The sequence below is a fragment of the Monopterus albus genome, unplaced genomic scaffold (genome assembly GCF_001952655.1).
Source record: "Monopterus albus unplaced genomic scaffold, M_albus_1.0 scaffold340.1, whole genome shotgun sequence".
Lineage (NCBI taxonomy): Eukaryota > Metazoa > Chordata > Actinopteri > Synbranchiformes > Synbranchidae > Monopterus > Monopterus albus.
The window spans coordinates 301,246-320,370 of record NW_018128220.1 but is presented as its reverse complement, the minus strand read 5'-3'; the positions used below and the strand labels follow the sequence as shown (position 1 = coordinate 320,370).

The 19,125-nt window shown below is 41.3% G+C and overlaps 3 protein-coding genes across 10 annotated transcripts in view; 2 read left to right on the top strand and 1 right to left on the bottom strand.

Annotated features, from left to right (window-relative positions):
• The window catches only part of LOC109974598 (homeobox-containing protein 1), a 17,026-nt gene extending 5,154 nt beyond the window's left edge, over positions 1-11,872 (bottom strand). For 2 of the 8 annotated variants that reach the window (XM_020624864.1, XM_020624865.1), the window contains exons 1-10: positions 11,538-11,870; positions 9,686-9,795; positions 8,270-8,696; positions 7,905-7,990; positions 6,481-6,591; positions 5,054-5,278; positions 3,965-4,121; positions 2,763-2,845; positions 2,413-2,508; positions 960-1,078 (exon numbers count right to left, since the gene is read on the bottom strand). In XM_020624864.1, the coding sequence (XP_020480520.1) occupies positions 960-1,078; positions 2,413-2,508; positions 2,763-2,845; positions 3,965-4,121; positions 5,054-5,278; positions 6,481-6,591; positions 7,905-7,990; positions 8,270-8,696; positions 9,686-9,767 (1,386 nt within the window). In that variant the 5' untranslated portion in view covers positions 9,768-9,795; positions 11,538-11,870. Of the gene's footprint in view, positions 1-959; positions 1,079-2,412; positions 2,509-2,762; positions 2,846-3,964; positions 4,122-5,053; positions 5,279-6,480; positions 6,592-7,904; positions 7,991-8,269; positions 8,697-9,685; positions 9,796-11,319; positions 11,494-11,537 lie in introns of those variants that run through there. The other 6 variants (XM_020624867.1, XM_020624868.1, XM_020624866.1 and 3 more) reach the window with 6 other exon arrangements.
• A 1,379-nt stretch (positions 11,873-13,251) lies between these two features.
• On the top strand, positions 13,252-14,645 carry LOC109974595 (gap junction beta-4 protein-like). Its single transcript, XM_020624860.1, has 2 exons — positions 13,252-14,116; positions 14,250-14,645. Exons 1-2 carry the CDS (start codon positions 13,581-13,583, stop codon positions 14,536-14,538), a joined length of 825 nt encoding a protein of 274 aa, XP_020480516.1. The 5' UTR covers positions 13,252-13,580; the 3' UTR covers positions 14,539-14,645.
• A 2,349-nt stretch (positions 14,646-16,994) lies between these two features.
• Positions 16,995-17,729, top strand: LOC109974591 (gap junction beta-3 protein-like). Its single transcript, XM_020624852.1, has one exon. The coding sequence runs from the start codon at positions 16,995-16,997 to the stop codon at positions 17,727-17,729; it is 735 nt and encodes a 244-aa protein (XP_020480508.1).
• The last annotated feature ends 1,396 nt before the right edge of the window (positions 17,730-19,125 follow it).

The window sequence follows — 19,125 nt, the reverse complement described above, 5'->3', positions numbered from 1 at the left end:
GCTATACAAATAAAATTTGATTTGATTTGATATATAGATTTTATTATCCTTTATGTATGTCCCGCTGGTATTAAGTGGGCTGTTTCATGCCAAGACAGCAGCTTAGAATGTTTAAAGGTCTCAGAGGGTCTTAAGGTCCTGACCATAACTTTCAGTTTCATCAGCTTGTTAGTGAAGCGGCTACTGAAGCTTTACATCGTTACTGTATGTCTCTGCCTGCTGTGACCAGTTAACAGCTGGCCCAGGTTTCTACTGCTGCCCGTCTGAATTTTGGCAATTTCTCAATGTGTTCTCAATGCAGAAACTCTGGCTCTTATGACCACCAACATCTGACTTGGCTAAAACACATTGTGTGGAGTTGCCAGTTACACACTGGGCAGACACTTTTAAGCATACTCTCAAGAGGCTTCCAACAGAAATGCAATTCTTTGTGTTATGACTACTGACTGACCTTTCTCATGGCACACATTCCAATTTACAGATGATCAAAGACATGCATAACATTTATTATAGCCGCTTTCTGTTTATGTGCACTACTGTCAGGGTCACTTTTGTGTCTGCAGTCTCACTAGCGGAGCTTATGACATACCGAAGTGGAACACAGTTATACACTGCAATTTTTTTTCACAAAAGTAATATGTTTTAAAGAAAAATCCTGTCAACGAACCATTTCAAGGCCATTTTTGTCATGTTTTGCCAGCAATCACATCTGACAACGCAGTTTGTTGGAATGTCACCGAAAATGTTGACATGGCAGATCATCTGATTGTTTTTGTTTCACACAATGGCATATTGTACGACAAAAATTACATCAAAGTTTTCTTTCTTTTATTCAGCAGAATCAGCATCAGGTGATCAGTGCTTGACGGTGACTCTTACAATCAAGGCCTTCAGCTCTTACTACTAGCTGTTTGTGTTTCTTCCTCAGTAGTGGGTTAAGCGGCTCTACATTGACTTACTTGTTCTGAGAATCGGTGGTTCATCTGATTGGCAAACTCCTGCATCTCTCCCTCCTCACCGTTTGAGTGGCAGTTTGGGCTTGGCACCTCAATTCCATGGCTTTCCAAAATGGCAGCTTCTAGTTGTGTTACACAGAAAAGTAGAGATTGAAAACACAGAAGCACACACACTCTGTGGTCACTTTATTGGGTACACCTGTACAATCAAATGCTTTCCAATGCAGCTGTTCTACCACAAAGTCTGCTTTTATAAAGCCTATTAAGTTTTGTTGCCACTGTCACAGAGGAGTTAATTCAGTTATTTGCTTTAGCACTGAAGTCACAGTTAGTGATCGTGCTGTGCTCAAGGTGCATTACATAGAGTACTGCGGGGATCACGGGTTTTTTGTAGGCCGACCCGGAAGTTAGCATCACCCTGGTTCCCTAGACAAAAAGCCAATGGGATTTTTCCATAGGCTTTTGGATTCTTGTGAAAAATAAGCTCTGTGACAAAGAAGAAGCTTTATTTTATTGTCACTGTAACACGTACAACAAAATTTTGTTTGGAGCTGAGGGCCCCGGGCCACTGCGTGTTTACACGCCACCATCATGGACAACTTGGGGGTTCAGCCCAAGGACACTTCGACATGTGTAGTGCAGGCACCAAGATTCAAACCTTCAACTTCCGGCTGGGAGACGAGTGCTCTACTCACCGCACCACTGTCACCCCACAAACTACTTCTACAAAACCCTTTCCTCTTAGCGTGGCCAGCTCTAGCTAGTGATCACGGCTCTCAGAGGAGTTTGCAAGTGCACGAGTTTAACAATAACAAGGCTGTAAAGGCAGACTAGAGTAGATGAGTCTCTGTGATGATGTGTAATACCCCAGACAACCTCTGTAGTCTCATTTGACCACTTGCTAATGACCACCTTTTTAAAGACATTTAAAGGCATTAAAAATCAAGAGGGGGGTATTTACTGGTGCATTTTATATTGTAGCACAAAACATGAACATTTATTGACCTTGTGTTAACCACAGAACATATTTCAAGCATCTAAGCAAAAATCCATTCAAAAAAACCCACTGACTTAAGGGAGAAGTGCAAAAATGCTGACTGGGTTTTAGGACTCACTGCTACGATACTCTACTGGGAGGCGTTTCTTAAACTCTGCACCCCTAGTGTCCAACAGGGAGAACAAAAAATATCAGTAGCGACTCTCAATATAATGTAGTGCAGAAAACCACCTTTTAATCATGGATCCAGTAATAAACATATATTTGAATGTAGACATTTCTGACATCAACAAAAATGGATAAACTTTTTAAAAGTAGAATTTAAGGTGCATCTGTTGTAGTGAATGTACCTAATAATGTGGCCACACAGAATACTTTTGAAAATACATTGTCATGTGTCCGCAGATAAGCTTCTTCCTAGACATCCATGTTATATCAGGTAAATTACCAGGCCCTCACCAATATTGGCTCTCCTCTTCATCTCCTTACGACGGTTGGCAAACCAGTTATAAACCTTCAGCGCAGTCACACGCTCAAACTCCGACAGTTTACACCCTGGGGAACATACAAAAAAATACGTCAGCAACGCAACAGAAATCATATGTCATCAAGTTGATAAAAACATTTTCAACATATTTTCTAATAATAAAGAATGTATTATTACTATTTTCAGTGATTTGCAGACACCAACTTTCAAAAGAAAAGGCACAAATAATGAGTTGGGAAATGAGTTACTACAGGTAAAACACCATTTTTCCAGCTTAAACTGTCTTGTCAGACTTTAATACAGTTAAAACCACCATTAGTACCTGGTTTCTGAATGACGGAGTTGCAGGCGTTGGCAATCTCCTCTCGTTTTGCTTCATCTGGATACTGGTTCTCCATGAAGTAACTGTAAGAGATAAACATCCACAGTATTGGAGACAGCCACTGTAAATCAAACTGCATCCTAGGCTCCACATTTATTAGAAGACAGCACCAGTAGTTACACCCTAATATTCACCTCATCAACTTTTAGTCTTTCTATTGCACTGGAGGAGACAAAGGACAATATTTGTACAAGCTCTGGTAAAATCAGAAATGTAATGTGCAGTGTCCATGTAAAGATGTTTTTCTTTTTCCTCTATAAATTTTCCTTACTCATGTCTTACTTTTTTATATTCTTCCAAAGCTGAAAAAGGATCATTAGCTCACATTACAAAACACACAGGGATCAATTCTAGCCCTCTCATCCTCTCACCCTTGGAGTTGCCCTATCCTGTCCACTCTGTCTCTCGCTCTCTCTCCCTCTCACTCTCTCTCACACACACACACACACACATACACCATCTTCACCTCTATTATATTGTCCTTGGGTCTTAACTAGCTCAGAAGGATCAGCACTGCAGTAGAATTGCGTAATCCTGGGGGCAGTGCTGGTGAGTGTTGTCTGAGTGCCTGTGTGGTCTTATTACCATTAGTGGCCAGACTGCACCCTATACTTACAGCAACGATGTAATTGAGAAATCAATTGCACACAGCGGGTAGGACTGTAGAGGAATGTCTACTGCTCTTTCTCAGTATCCTTCTGAGTGAATGTCTCAGACAAATAGGCTACAAAAAGCAGGGACATAATGCATCTAAAAAACGGCACAATAAACCGAATGGCTCTGCTCTGCACTGAAAGGAAGAACTCACAACAGCAAGGCTTTAATATTCACTCTTACCTCAAGCAATGCTGCATTTCTAGCATATGGGACTAACAATCCTGAGGAGTTGACACTTGAACTTTCAAGCACATTCAAGGCTGCCTTTCACAGCAAACCAAACATTGAACTGTAAACTAAAGATCCTGTCTTGCCCTGGTAAATTTGATCACAAGCACACTGCAATGAAAACCAGACAAAAACGAATCGAATAATAAATGACAACTGGAGTCCCCAAGTAGAATTTCCATTTCCTACCATTGTCCCATGACATGAACACAGCACTTGTCTCCTTTTGTAAAATACATCTGATCAGACTCACACACCTCTCCATGATCGACTGACACTCCTTCCTCCAAGTGAACCTGCTTCCTCTGCGCAGCCTCAGAGGCCCACCCATTATCCCTGCTCTGTCGCCTGCCATGATCCCCGTCCTCCAGTCGGGTTCCTCCTTCACCAGTGACCGCATCGATAAAGTAGCACCTGAAGAAGAAAGCACATTTAAAAATGTAAGTACTGTAAGCTTCTGTAAACTAAGATGACAGTGAAAGTGTTTAGACTCCAGCTGACTGTTGCACCGGCTGAACAGACATTTAATGTTATGTCAAGTCAACAATAACTGCTACACTGTTACCAGTTTCACGCTTCCTTCTAATTCACAATTTCTGATTACATTATCAGTTTTTAAGCATTAACCAGGTAATATGAAAGAGAAGACACTGACCTAAAATAGAATGTTTATGCTGTCACGTGTCAACTAGCTGACATCTGGCAGAGGGTGTCTGTTACCACAGTAATAAGTGTGTAAAGTTCTGCTAAAACAAAGCAACCAAGTGGTGCCAGCGGCATCTCAAGCGAATGCAGCAAAACCTCTTACTTCTTGCCTTGTGTACTGCCATCGGTTCCACAACTGTAACTGTACAACACAAGTGCCGATGTCTGCTTCATCAGGTGTGTTAACGGTTGTAGTCAGTCACAGGGCTTGCGCTCCTTGTGTAAGCAAATATACATTTCCTCTGGCTCTTCTAGTATCGCCATGGAAACAGTTAATAAGAAATGGCTTACACCTGCCCAGAATAAGCCGTTTCTTACATCCCAATTTGAAATTGATGCAAGCTGTTTTCACTAAGCTATAGGGCACCTTTCAGACAATCTCCATGTAAACTTCCACACAACCGGTGCAACAGGCTGTTGATACTACAGCAAAGTCAAGAGCATTGAGGCGCTTCATTTTTAGTTTTACATGTGCAATCCTCTAGTTTTTGTCTGCCATGTGAGACTGTTGACATGTATCCCAAGTTGACAGGCTGGCTATGGGTTTAATGCCATGAAGGCCGCCTCGTGTGGCGAGCACCTCCTGTGGCGAGCGCCTCCTGTGGCGAGCTGCTGAGGCCAGCACAGGGAGGCGTGGTTACCTGGCTGGGCCTGGGTGGCTGCAGCGGCAGCAGTGTACCATGGCAGCAAGTGCATCAGCAGCTCTCTCTGCCTGCTCCACACTGGGTTGGGGTTGAGGTTGGTGTTGGGGTTGGGGAGGATGTTGGGGAGGCTGCCACTTGCCCCTGCTACCGTCCCGTCTCTCTCCCCTCCCCTGGCCCTGGGCATGGGACTCACGCTGTGCTGGCTTTCACTCCACCTCAGCCCTTCAGTCGGGACAAAACCAATGGTCAGGCCACAGCCACGGATTAGTTATAGATACCAGGTTTGGCTAATGTCATTAGAGATTGAGAGTTAACGGGGTTAACTGATATACTCCTGTAGACCTGCCTGGTCATTTTCAGTCATGAATTCAAAGAAACCTTTGTTTTATCATGTATTCCAGTGTGCCTGCCAATTTGAAGTCAGATTGACTGATTCTGTCGAGATTCATAATGGGCAGGTCAATAGGAGCCTATATCAGAAGCAAAGCACTTTGGCCACTGAGAAAAATAGTTGTTAGTACCACTGTTAATAGCCTGTTTGTTAGCCATGTAGGAATGAAAACCAGCACCAGAGTACCTCCAGCATCAGGGCTGAGAACTACAAAGGAGCTAAGGTAAAGCTTGGGTGGGTGGACAAAAACATAAAGGTATAATATAAAGGGAGACAGCAGGGACAGCAGATGGTCCATCAGCAGTTTTGTTTGTTTTGTGGACCTGATAATGTAAAAAAGTTACTTTTCCTCATCATTTACTGTGAATGCATGCTGTCTGAAAACAAACCAGTAAAAGCTGCCAGCATCTTTAGTGGCTCTTCACTTGGTATGCTACAGCTGATTAAACCCAGATCACATTTTTACGTCACCGTTTCCCTGTATTCTAGGACATGGAGAAGTCAACAGCAAGGGAAGGTGTTACACTACCCTGGACAGACAAACTGCATTCACCCACTAAAATTTCATTTCCAAGCCAGAAGCCTTAACATTATTGATTAGCATCTCCTGTGACAGCTATACCTTTATCATTTGTCTATCTTGAGAAATTATAGATTTGTCTCCTGTCCTTTCCTGACCTCATAGCCCTCAAGGACCAGAATGGAGTTACTGTGAGGATTTAAAGGGTTTACCATGCAAGAGGGTGGTCGTAAAGCGGAAGACAGATGGAAGGGGAAGGTCAGCAGGCAGCACATCACATTCACGAAACATAAACATTCCCTTTTTAATAACACAAGCCTGCCTTCCTCCATGATCTTATCTCTAATCTCTTATTATGAACCTGTCATTCAACCTTCAGGCTCTGATCTACAGTGGTTCATGATCAGTCTTCCTGTACCTTATGTCCTCTGGTCTTTAAAAGTCAAATCTTGTACTCTATGAGAAGCTCCCCTATACTCAGTCTAAGTCTACAAGCCTCACCCTGTGTCTCACCTGGGTTATTCTTCTCCAGCAGGTACCAACGGTAAAAAGCTCTGCGTTTGGAGTCACTCATCTCCAGGCCTTGCTGCAGCAACCACTGGGAGATGTAGCTCTGGCTGATACCTGTATGCACGAGGCAAGATGTGTTATTGTAACACAAAGACAATAATTTAGTTCATGATGCACTGGCTATGAGCCAGCCCTGAAATACTCCTGTTAAGCTAATGGAGCACTCTCATTATCAGTATTTTCATTAAAGACATGTGATTTGGTGCAATACCAGGGAAGATGAGAAAAAGCTTACTGATGTGAACATGTGAACTTTATTATGTTGAAATGCAACATAATACAATATTAGCATTTTGTGTTAAATCTCAGGCTGTAACTATTATTATATCACTGTAATTTTTTCTGTCTTTTTTTTTTTGGTTGAATAACCTTTTAATTTAGAAATGTCTGGAAAACAATATGAAACATCTTAGGACAGAGACATACCAAGCTGATGTGAAAGAACTAGCAGCGACAAAAGCCGACTGCTGTGTCGCCTCATGTCGCCTTTGTCTGGGCCAGTCAGGTTGAAAGAGTGACACCTGAACACACCACACAGACTACAGCCAACAGCCAACCAGCTTGTCTTTCTGTGCCTGCGTGACAGAAATAACTGCCCCTACCAGCAGGTGGCAGTATCTGTACTTGCCATTTAGAAAGGGAAAGAAGAACAGCTAGAACGTGGAAGTATAAACTATAAACAAAGCACCTCTCATTCAACACAGCTGCTGTTTATATCAGGCAATGAGAATTGCCTGATAAGAAGTTGCAAGTGACACTGCCGTTCTCTGCCCTTGGTCCTTTGGTTGTGGAGGAAGAAAGGCGGTTGTGGAGGCAAAAATAAGGACAAACGACACAACAAGGGTGAAATCAAGGATACTACAGCAACAGGCTGAAGGGGCTTTCCTGACCCGTTCTCTTCTCGTGCATTGATTAACTAAGCTAAACAGCCAACCAGAGTGGTCTCTCTCACCAATGAGGCTCAATGGGCTGATGCCAATTCAACATGCTGAATTGGCCGAAAAGCTGCCGACAGGGTCCAACTAGTGTCAACGGTGCGGGACACACTGGGAAGACGAGCCCCCAACAGATGCTCACTGATGGCCACAAGGCGGCCGACGGCTGACTGTTGGCTTGGTGTGTCTCTGCCCCTACTGTTGCTTGTTTTGTCTACTGGCAGAGATATTCTATTTGAAATTATAGAAGAACTGAGAAAAACAGGAAACTCTCACAGTTGAGAAACTGGAATCATCGCATGTTTAGCTGGCAAGGCATTTCATCTTAAAGACAAGTTTTAATCTGTTCCTCAGTCCAATTACTATTATTATTATTATATTATGGCTTTTTAATAAGTTGCAACAAAACAGCTTGTAAAAATAGCACAGAACCTGTAACTTGGCCAACGATTGCCTGAGAAATCCTGCGATTGTTGAGGAAGGTTTTGATCTCTTCTTTCACCAGGTTGCTGTCTCTCCTGTAAAAGCAACACACATCAGAACCATTGCACTTTGGTTAAAATACCAGCCTTTGCTCTGACTACCCACATTCACTGATGCTTCTCCTTTTTGAGCACATCCCTATGCACCTGACCTGAATTAACTCCACTACAAATCTGGAGTACAAGCCTGCACAGCCCATCTTTATCTCTCCTGTTCTTTTAGTCTTGCTTTTCAGCTCATTCTCACCCAGCACTAATTCTCCTCCATGTCTCTGTTAAAACTAAGCACCACCTTCCTCCCCTTTCCATTCTCACCTCATGTACTCCTCCACCTTCTCCTCCAGGTCCCACTCCTCCTCTCCCATCATGTCGTAGCTGAATGCCCGTTGAACTGCCACACTAGAAGGGTAGAGGGGTGGAGGCGAGGCCTCATAGCTATTGCTGGGGGACAGTGCAGCACCATCCAGGCCAGAGGTCTGCGTGGTAGCAGAAGCCAGGGAGAGCGAGGAGGAGGAAGACGAAGATGAGGATGGGGCTGGAGCAACTGTGGTAGGCGTGTTGTTGGATGGGGCTGGGTGAGAGTCACAGTGCGACGGGCGGTGGTCTGGGTTGAGCCTCTCCAGGGACTCCAACGCATGGATGATCTGAGGTTTGGTCATGCCGGATAGACGCAGACGCTGCAAGAGGTCGATCTGTTCAATTGTGTAGCGTGGCTCCACTTCACAACACTCCATTCTGGCATCTGCATACATAATGGAGGAGTATAAATTTCATCAAAGTCAATTTAAGACTTTTTGAATGAAATCCAAGACCAAATTCATTAGTGAATATGAACTGACTATAGCCTGTTAATGCACTAAACATGGCTGGGTTGACTTCTCACCAAATACATGACTTCAGTAAACACCAAACTGTTTTTTTTTAAGAACAGACTGCATTCTCCTCTGAAGAACCCTTGGGTCAACTTTTGGCACCCTATCAAACACTTGGCATGGGCACTTGGGGCTAACCTTGCTTCATCTGTCTAAGGTGGAATTAAAGTAAGATGACTTCTGGCATGCAAACCTAACATCAAATCCCTGTGCCTAGTCATATGTTCATTCATCAATGCTTTTACCTGGCTGTCCTGTGCAGGGTTGCACACAGCACAACCTTAACATTCTCTCTTAATTGTATAAACTATGTAGTGAATACCGCATTAAACTCGTTTGAGAAAATCTAACAATTTGACACGACTTTGTTTAACTGAAAACTGAGATCCCCGGGACAACATAACTTAATATATTTAAAAAATCTATTAAACCTATAGGACACTTTGGCATAGGTATATTTTCATTATTTTTCACATCCATACTTTCACCAAAATAAATTATGGTACACTCCACAAATAAACTACCTTTAAAAAGCTGATCTTTTTAAATGACATGTACACTAAATTTACCAGAAAGACACACCAATTTCTAAGATGGTTCAAGTCCAATACCTGTAAAAGTAGCCATGTACAGTCATAGTATATGTGATGTAATGTACCTTTGTTGATAAGCACAAGAAATTTAAGTTGCCAAATGTTTTGCACAGAATTCTGTTTATCAGAGGTAAAATAATACAAATCACCTAGTGTTATTCTGGGTTAAAAGTAAAGCATTTAGAGCGAGACCAAAGAAGCGAGTTGGCTTTACTTTGAAAGGTAAATAATGTTACAGCAGTGTCCCGTCACCAAGGGAATCTTACCTAATGAAGGGGGTGACACAGACAGGCGCCCCGGGAGTGGTTCAGTGCGTGGGGTCGCAGCGGGGACACACCACTGTCGCATGGCTCAGCGGAGTTCAGCTCGGCTGGACCTATACACAGTCACACGGGACACTTGCTACAGTGTGTTGCGGTTAAGCTGCTTCTATTATCATGTTGACAAGCCTAAAGCAGCAGATGACTCGGGCTGTGGTGGCTAAGCTAACACCGTTAACTCCGTTTGGTTACCTCGAGCACCAGCCTGGAGAACTGCTTGCTATTTTGTTTTGTTAAGTTAGCCAATATGAGTTAAATAGAAACCGGAAGTACCTTAATATAGCATACAAAATAAACCCTGACTTGTTCCGAGGTCTCCAGAAATCTGTACGAGACATGGAACCGTTTTTCTTGAAAGCCCATTGTTTTATCTTGTACATTGATTTTTATTTTATTATTTTTGTATATCCTTTGTGTTGAATTTTAATACGCTGTACATTTGCATGGCTGCTACCTTGGCCAGTGTTAGGTATTTTTATTCAGATAGAAATTGGATAGATACTTTATGTATTAGAAATGTTTAGTGGAGATAGGATGTCTAGTCAGACTGTTAAATGCTTAGTCATGCTTATGAGTTTCTACAGGGTACATCTGGTCAAGGATAACTAGAGAGAAGAGTTGATGACTGTCAGCAGACAGGGTGTTTAATATTATTATTATGACGTGTATAACTGTAGCCTTAGCCATAATATGTTCTTATGTTTAATATCATGACATGTTACTAGAGGTCGTGAGAATGTTTTTAGTTACACACCACTTAATCAACAGACACACACATTGATTTGCTTCATGTTTGGACTACTGCTATGGCCAGCTGCAGAGCTGGTAACAGAGACGTCTCGGTTGACGTTTCTGTGTAGTATGGGGCTAGCCCAACCGAGGGGATATAATGTATAGGCCTGGTGGGGTCAGGGTCTTTCATCTTACATCTGCCTGGGAGCAGTTTGGAGGTGCAAGATACCTGAGCGTGTAATGTTAATTTTACCTGTGATCATTGAATAAATCAGCACTGTTTTGAAGTTACTTGGACTGTCTCGTCTCTCAGAGTTAACGTGGTAAGAAGAACCAAAGACCAACACCAGGTAACCACTGTTTGCATCAGATCAGCCTATATTACCAGGCGATTGGAGAGAACGATTCTTATAACTGCTTTGGCATTGTTATAAATTCACCATGCCGTACAATTGCAAAAAGCTCAAGCTGTCCTCAAATTGCCTGATATAGCCAATACCCCGAAATCAAAGATAGTCAATTTATAATGATGACGAACAAAGAAAGGCAGTAAATGTCTTAAAATTTCCAACCAGAGAGCATCTGGCATATTTGCTTAGTTTATCAACTCATTGTATCAGCGGTAATTCAAACTTTTAGCATAGTTAGTAAAACTATATAAATCATTCAGAGAAACAGCTCTGCTGATTACATTAATCCTAGAAAAATGAGGGCAAAGGACCTGCTGATTACAATAACCTGACAAAAATTAGGACAAATTAAGCTTTTATTTTTATGAACACGGGAAACAGTTATTGAGCCTGAACAACTTCACCTTACAATCTGTCTAGTCTCGCTTATCAACTTACCTAAAACTTGTACCTTGGAGGTTATATGAACAGTATTTCAGGTGGCCTACTATGCACAAAACCTTTACGGTTATACGCGGATGGAAGCCAACATCATACATATTAGGTTGAGGGTCTGGGACACAGCCAGTTGCTAAAGCTAACGAGTTAGCTCACTAGCATGCAAATTTAGCTGATAGCTAACACCGGAATGTCCCATCGCGGAGCATCACTCTTACCTCCCGTTGCTCCGGAGAGATAACTGCAGCCGGCTGGACCGAGAGGGAAGACAGTGAAAACTGTAGAGAAAGTGTAGGTGCCGCCCAACCCCAGTGAAGAAAGTAACTCTTCGGTCCGAAGCTGATGGTTAACTAACGAGCAGGGGGTGAACGGTGCACAGGCATATTGTCTTTCAGCTATGCAGTGGGGAAATAGTGTATGCAAATGTGGAGAGTCTGTCTGAATTTATGACCCTCACCCAACACTATTGTCAAGCCAGCGAGAAAGATGATTATAATTTCCGGTTATACTCTACCCGCTATAAAATACACCACCAAAATTTACCCAATTGAAATAAAAGGTTTTATTTTAGAGAAATTATTTGGAAATTGGCTAAGATAACCAACAATGCTCTTACATATGTATAATTTACCCAGCTTTAACAGTGGTTTATCCTTTTACTTTGACCCACTAAAGGAAAATATGCCTGTAAATCTGTTGGTTTTAACGCTGTACCACCCATTATCACGAGTGTGCAGTTGTAAGCTTCCTTTCCCTTTTGCAAACATTTATTGAAAAGCTTCTTCTTATCATTATTATTATTATTATTATTATGCTGTGGGGGCTCTGAAGGGAACTGACATGAAGTTGGATATTATCATAGTCCAGAACCAAGTTGGCCAGCCCTTAAAAGTAAAACTAATTGATTTCGGTTACCTTGGTTATCTCTCTGAGACTAGACAGGGCACCTCAGCATGTTTGCTGAATAGTGTGAATATCCATTTCTAAGTAATATGTCTATATCTGATTGTCCATCTTCATGCAGACAGCTACAGACAATGTCTAACCATATTATACAGTCTGTGGTTCAAACCCAAAGGAATACTGCACTGCCTGAGAGGGATTGTATACTGTATATTCTTTTACCAGAAATCGCCTGTTATCAAGATGATGGGCCCCTTCCTCAGTGCCGGACAGCACAAAGAATTTTGTCATGAAAACTCATAACTTTGAGGGTGCAACATGAAGCTTGAGGGTAATGCTAATCCTCTTTGCCTCACTGGAAAATACATAGACCCAAGCTGTAGGCATGGGTTGAGTAGAATTTTATCAAGTCTGAATCCAGTTACAGACTGCTTACAGCTTACTGAATCTTTTCTCATCTCTTAAACAGCTGCTTTAAGGAGTTTGTCTTGTAGAGAATTAAGAAATCAGTTTAAAACATGTTTTACTGTTTTTATTTCATTCAGTACAGTAACAAAAGTAAGTCAGTTGTTTTATGTAACAAAATGTATAACATATTTAAGAATCTAGCTTCTTCTAATCATGTAAATAAAAAAACTGGTTATTTTAACTGTTACCACACAAGCATGACACTGATACAGACAGAAACTACTGTAATGAACTATCCAACCTAAATCATGGGCTTTATGCTATGCTGAAGGGGTGTAGGCCTTTCACCACAGATTTGATCACTGGTCTTTCACACTGATTAAAGATGTCCTAACTCATTTTCTGTTGTGCTATTTGCTCCTCACTCATTGGCTGTGCTGCAGCTGTGGAAGCCTTGAAAGCTAAAGCAAAAACAACATAATGAAAATAATATTATTCTACTTTATCATTCAATGAATATCGGTCCCATCAAATGTTTGATAAGAAAGTAAATAATGGTATTTCCCAAAATGTTGAACATTTTCTTTAAATATCTTAAAATGTATTTGGAATACCCTGAATAATGCTACCATATACTGTCTGGCAATCTCTCTGCTTCTCTCTGTTTCTCTCTTACCTGGTACTCAAGGCATTTGCTAGTTGCACTAGTGACTGTAGCTGAAGAATGAGTCTATGTTTGCTTTGCTTTGTTTAATATTCCTGCCTATCCTTCAGCCTGTGCCAAGACGGCAGCAGTAATGAGTACTACATTAAAGAGCCTTTGTCCCTGACATGCTCAGTTCAGTTTGTGTCCAAGCTTTCAGTGTTTGGACACTCAACTGAGTGTGTACAACACTGTGGGGTCTTTGGGGCTTATTTTTCTTTGAGGAGGTCCAACCTGAAACAGCAACATGAACTGGGCCTTCCTCGAGGGCCTCCTCAGTGGGGTGAACAAATACTCCACGGCATTTGGTCGCGTCTGGCTCGCAATTGTTTTCATCTTTAGGCTTCTGGTTTTCCTGGTGGCCTGCGAGAAGGTGTGGGGTGATGAGCAGAAGGATTTTGACTGCAACACCCGCCAGCCTGGTTGTCACAACGTCTGCTACGATCACTACTTCCCCATCTCCTACACCCGACTATGGGCTCTCCAGCTGATCTTTGTCACCTGCCCATCACTTCTTGTGACACTCCATGTGTCCTACAGAAAAGACAGAGAGCGCAAAAACCGGCTGAAGCATGGAGAGGAATGCACCCCTCTGTATGATAACACAGGAAAGAAACGGGGGGGTCTCTGGTGGACCTATTTCCTCAGCCTGATGTTCAAGATAACAGTGGATGCAGTGTTTGTTTTCCTGCTGTTTTACATCTACGAGGCCACCTTCTTCCCTCCAGTGGTCAAATGCAACGAAGAACCATGTCCAAATGTGGTAGACTGCTACATTGCCAGGTAAGGGAACCTTCAAATTTCTAAAAATGCTAAATAGCTTGAAGTCCCAACTTTGCCTCTGAGCTCCACATGAAAACATAATTTCTTTTATGTCAAAAATCTCAATGCTATACCATCTTTCTTCTTTGAGCAGACCCACAGAGAAGAAATTATTCACCATCTTCATGGTGGTGACCAGCTTCGTGTGCATCTTTCTCACTCTTTGTGAGGTCTTCTACCTGTGCGGGAAGAGGCTCTTGGAGGTTTGCAGAGGAGGACCTCACTCCATGAGAGAAAACTCCTTCACGATGACCAGAGCTCCACTGAGTGGAAAGGAAAACTCTGCGTACAAAAAGCCGGTCCTGGAGAAGATGGTCAATAAGAGCAGCGGAGAAGCTGGCATAGCGAGTTCAGCTCCAGCATACAGCATAGCAGTCTCCTGAGAGACATGAGTTTGAATTGAAATAAAAATAAAAATATTTGGTAGTTTTTTTAGTGTTGGCCAGAATTATCTGCAAAGCTTAGCAGCATTAATGGCATGTTGTCTACAAAGGTGATATCAATTTTGAAACTATTTCACATCAAACTGTAATGTTTCTGTCCCTTGATGCTGTAAAGCTGAAGATATATGTAATACCTTTTTGTTATCCATAACATCTGATACATAGTAGAGGTGATTTATTTTGTCTATTTATGTAATTATATGTTATTATTTGTTATCTGTTTCTAGAATATTATGGCCACAAAAACGGGAAGTGAGGAAAAAAGCCGTGTAAGAGCAGATACATTGTGATAAACTTAGCCAAAAAATAGAGAAAGATTGCAATTATGTTTACTAAAATAAAATAAAAAAATCTTTTGAAATTCACATTGCCACATGTTCTCTTTTAAAATCCCTCTATGAAATGTTGGTGGTCATGCGTCATATGCTTCCAGGAAAATCATCTGTAATTTTTCTACAGTATGCAGGAACAGCTGAAAACTGATTGAAAAGTATAGAGCAAATTAAACCAATAGGGATCCAGATTGTGGAGTAAAATGCCCAAAAGTAATCAGCAAAAGCATAATGTGCTGTACCACAATGACCTACATGTGGTTAGTGATGGGCGTATTATTGACAAAAGCTGATAAAATCACCACTCCTACATAATGTTTCAGACCACTCCTATGAGAATTAACCATATCTGACATTCCCTGCAAAGCAGAACAACAGAGTGAGAGTAAACTTACAAAGGACAGTCTGAAAACCATGTACTAATAAGGTAGTGACTGCTGAACATTCCTATCTGAGAAAACAAACACTCCAATGTATATCTGATTATGTGATAATAGCTCACCATATCTCAGGTGTATTTTACTTCCAGAGTGCCTGCTCAAACAGAAATTAGGTGGTGGCCTTGTTTGATACTGATTAATCAAAAGCTATAAAGAGCATTATCTCCAAATTCCAAGTGCGCAATGGACTGATACCAAGTCACTTGTTAAGCTATATGATGATCAGAGTAGACAAACACACCATTTGGGGTGGAACAATAAGGATAATCAACAAGGTCTGTTTGTTACATGGTATCACCTTTTAATTTGCACAGAGTTACACCCAGCTACCAACCCAAACCCAACCATCATCAGAAACTAGTGTGTACTTTGTTGCTTTCGTGGAGTTTGTTTTTGCTGCATCCAGTTTTTCATTAAGGATGTCCCATTACAGTACAACTCAATCCATCCATTATCGACACCGCTCGCCGGAGTGGGGCTGTTATGGAGCTAAGCCCAGCTGACACTGAGTGAGAGGCAGGGTACACCCTGGACAGGTCGCCAGTCTATCACAGGGCTGACACATAAAGACAGGTAGACACACACACATTCACTGTGTTTTTATTCCTTGTGGGCACTTTACATTGACTTACATTCATCCTCTGTAGACTTATCCTACCTTAACTGTAACCACTACTTCCCTAATACCTAACCCTGATCTTATACTTAACCTAATCCTAACACCTAACCTTAAACTATGTTGCCACCCAAAAATTCAGGATGGCCGAGTCCCCACGATGTGAGTGTGCACTCCTACGGGCAATTTAGAGTCGTCATTTAACCCAAGCTGCATGTCTTTGGACTGTGGGAGGAAGCTGGAGTACCTGGAGAGAGGGTGGATGCCATTAGTGGCCACACCTCCAAACTATGACCAAGAGTTGATTCATTCACTGAGTCAATTTCAGGGGGTCCACTGTGAAATAGGTTGCCCAAAGCTACCCATGGTAATTCTGTTTCCCCTGACAAGGAACATGATGGACTGAGTGAAACACCTGTATTTAAGGTAAGATGTTATTTTAGTCATTGTTTTGTAATAAAATAATTTGTATCAGTCATATTTCATTTTAAGACTTTCTGCAAAGCAAAGCTCATGAAATTTAAGGGCAGACCTGAGTGAGCACTACTGTATTCAGAGGCACTGTAAGAAGCAATTTAAAATTGAGCTTCAGCCTAAACTTCCCTAAAGGTGTACAATCACTCCTTGGCATTGTTGGAGGTGGTATGCATTGAACACAGTATTTCATCAATTATTAATGACACCTTTAAAGTGTCAAAAATTTGTAAGTGAAAACACTTTAAACTGTGAAATTTGGGACAGAGGACTGAGGTTTTAGCTGTCAAAGAAATGGTTTGCTCAGAATAAAGATATGTAGTGAAGTATTTGGAACAGAGAGCAGAGTATTTTGTAAAATCAATAATGATTTTATATAATTTTTGTAATTTTTGCCCCTTTAAATTGTATTTCTCTGGATAATCATATAACTTTGTGTTTTTATTGTGTTCTAGCTCTACAGTTCATGAAGTTTACGTTTTGCATAATTTAAAGACAGGCTTCTAAAGACTTGTAAAAGAAACGAGGTAACCCATGGATTGGAAATTTCTCCAGGGTCTTCTTAGTGGAGTCAACAAATACTCCACTGCCTTTGGACGCGTCTGGCTATCAGTGATCTTTGTCTTCCGAGTCCTGGTCTTTGTGGTGGCCGCCGAGCGAGTCTGGAGTGACGAACAGGGACACTTTGACTGCAACACTCGCCAACCGGGTTGCACCAACATCTGCTATGATTACTTCTTCCCCATCTCCCATATTCGTCTATGGGCTCTCCAGCTCATCTTCGTTACTTGCCCATCCTTCATGGTGGTGCTACATGTGGCTTACCGGCAAGAGCGGGAACGCAAATACCAAGCCAAGAATGGAGAAGACACTCGATTGTATGACAACCCAGGCCAAAAGCATGGTGGTCTGTGGTGGACTTACCTGATGAGCCTATTCATCAAAACCACCTTTGAGATCACATTTCTCTACTTGCTGCACTACATCTATGATAGCTTCAGGCTACCCAGGAAGGTCCAGTGTAAAAATATCTCACCCTGTCCAAATGTGGTGGACTGCTACGTATCACGGCCCACTGAGAAGACCGTTTTCAGCTACTTCATGGTGGGGGCATCTGTCTTGTGTGTGCTGCTCAACATCTGTGAAATTTTCTATCTGATTGCATCCCGGATGGTGACTCTTAAACACAGAGGCAGCATGCACACTTCATCTAGAAAGACCTACTCTGACATGAACTGTGATGGCTACCAGTCCTCTGTTCCATCATAGAAGATGAATCATGAAGATTTCCTATGCCACTGATTGATTAACTAGTGGGCGATCTTTTTCTCTATTAAAGGATAGGCTAAACGTTTTTCCAAATGATTTAATACAATGCTCACATGCCTTTATGTACACTGAGATAGTTATATCACTGTAATTTAAAAAACATCAATTGTAAGACATGGTGGACACACACTTGATTTTTATGAGCATTTAAGACTTGTAAAAAAAGGTTAATCTATTATCTTTGAGGTTATTTTAATTTACAAAGCAATTTAACATATTCTTCAGGTTTGTCACAAACAATGATATGCTCCATGTTATTTTTCAGAAGAGCTAAATATTTCTGTAGAATAAGAGTTAAATGATAGATCATCTATTAATTCATAAAATCATTAAAGCGTATGTTTTTTAGCATTGTCAGCATATCAATCATCAGTTTTTTGTATCCCCTGAAAAATGTCAAATATTGTCAAAGCACTGAAAATAAAGTTTTTCTTCTTTTTTTTCAACTTGGATAAAACCTAAACAATAAATTAAGATGAATTCGTCCATGTTTTCTCCATCGACTATCTTTTTCTCCGGCTGTAATGGCGCTGTTTCTCCACCTGGTGGCATTAAAGGCACACTGCATTATCATCAGGGGAGTATTAATAGGTACTTTATGTAAGCTATTTATATTGTATTTCACATGTTCAGTTCATTTTTTTGTATTTGTTTCTTTAATTCTTTCTAAGTATTTTGAATGTGCAATTGCTTTATTTAAATAAAAGAATGTCCAAGACAAAGCTATTACGTTTCTTATGAGTATATACACTAGCAGTGGAATTTACTGCGATGCAACGGGGCGCCACCTGAAATCTTGCCTAGGGCGCCAAATTGGTTAGGGCCGGGCCTGGTCTTGTGTCCAGACAAAAAGCAGGTTTTTGCAAAGGTAAGCCTTACCAGAAATACGGTTGGTGATTTTAAGTTCAGGTTTATTTATTTTGGAATAATATTGTATCCTGTCTGTTTCGATTCATATTTGTTAAAAAAAACATTTAGTTTTAGTCTGTTCAATAAATTTTTACCCTGTTCGGACCACGACCTAAAGTGTACTTTGAGTTTTGGCCCCCTGTGAGATTGAGTTTGACACCCCTGATTTAGATAGAACAATTTAACATAACTTGTACATTGTATTGGTGTTGATTAACCCTCTGTTAAAAAAAAGGCACGTGCAGAAGAGGTTACAATTTGCCAAAGAACACATCAACTGGCCTAAAGAGAAATGGAGGAACATTTTGTGGACTGATGAGAGTAAAATTGTTCTTTTTGGGTCCAAGGGCCACAGACAGTTTGTGAGACGACCCCCAAACTCTGAATTCAAGCCACAGTACACAGTGAAGACAGTGAAGCATGGTGG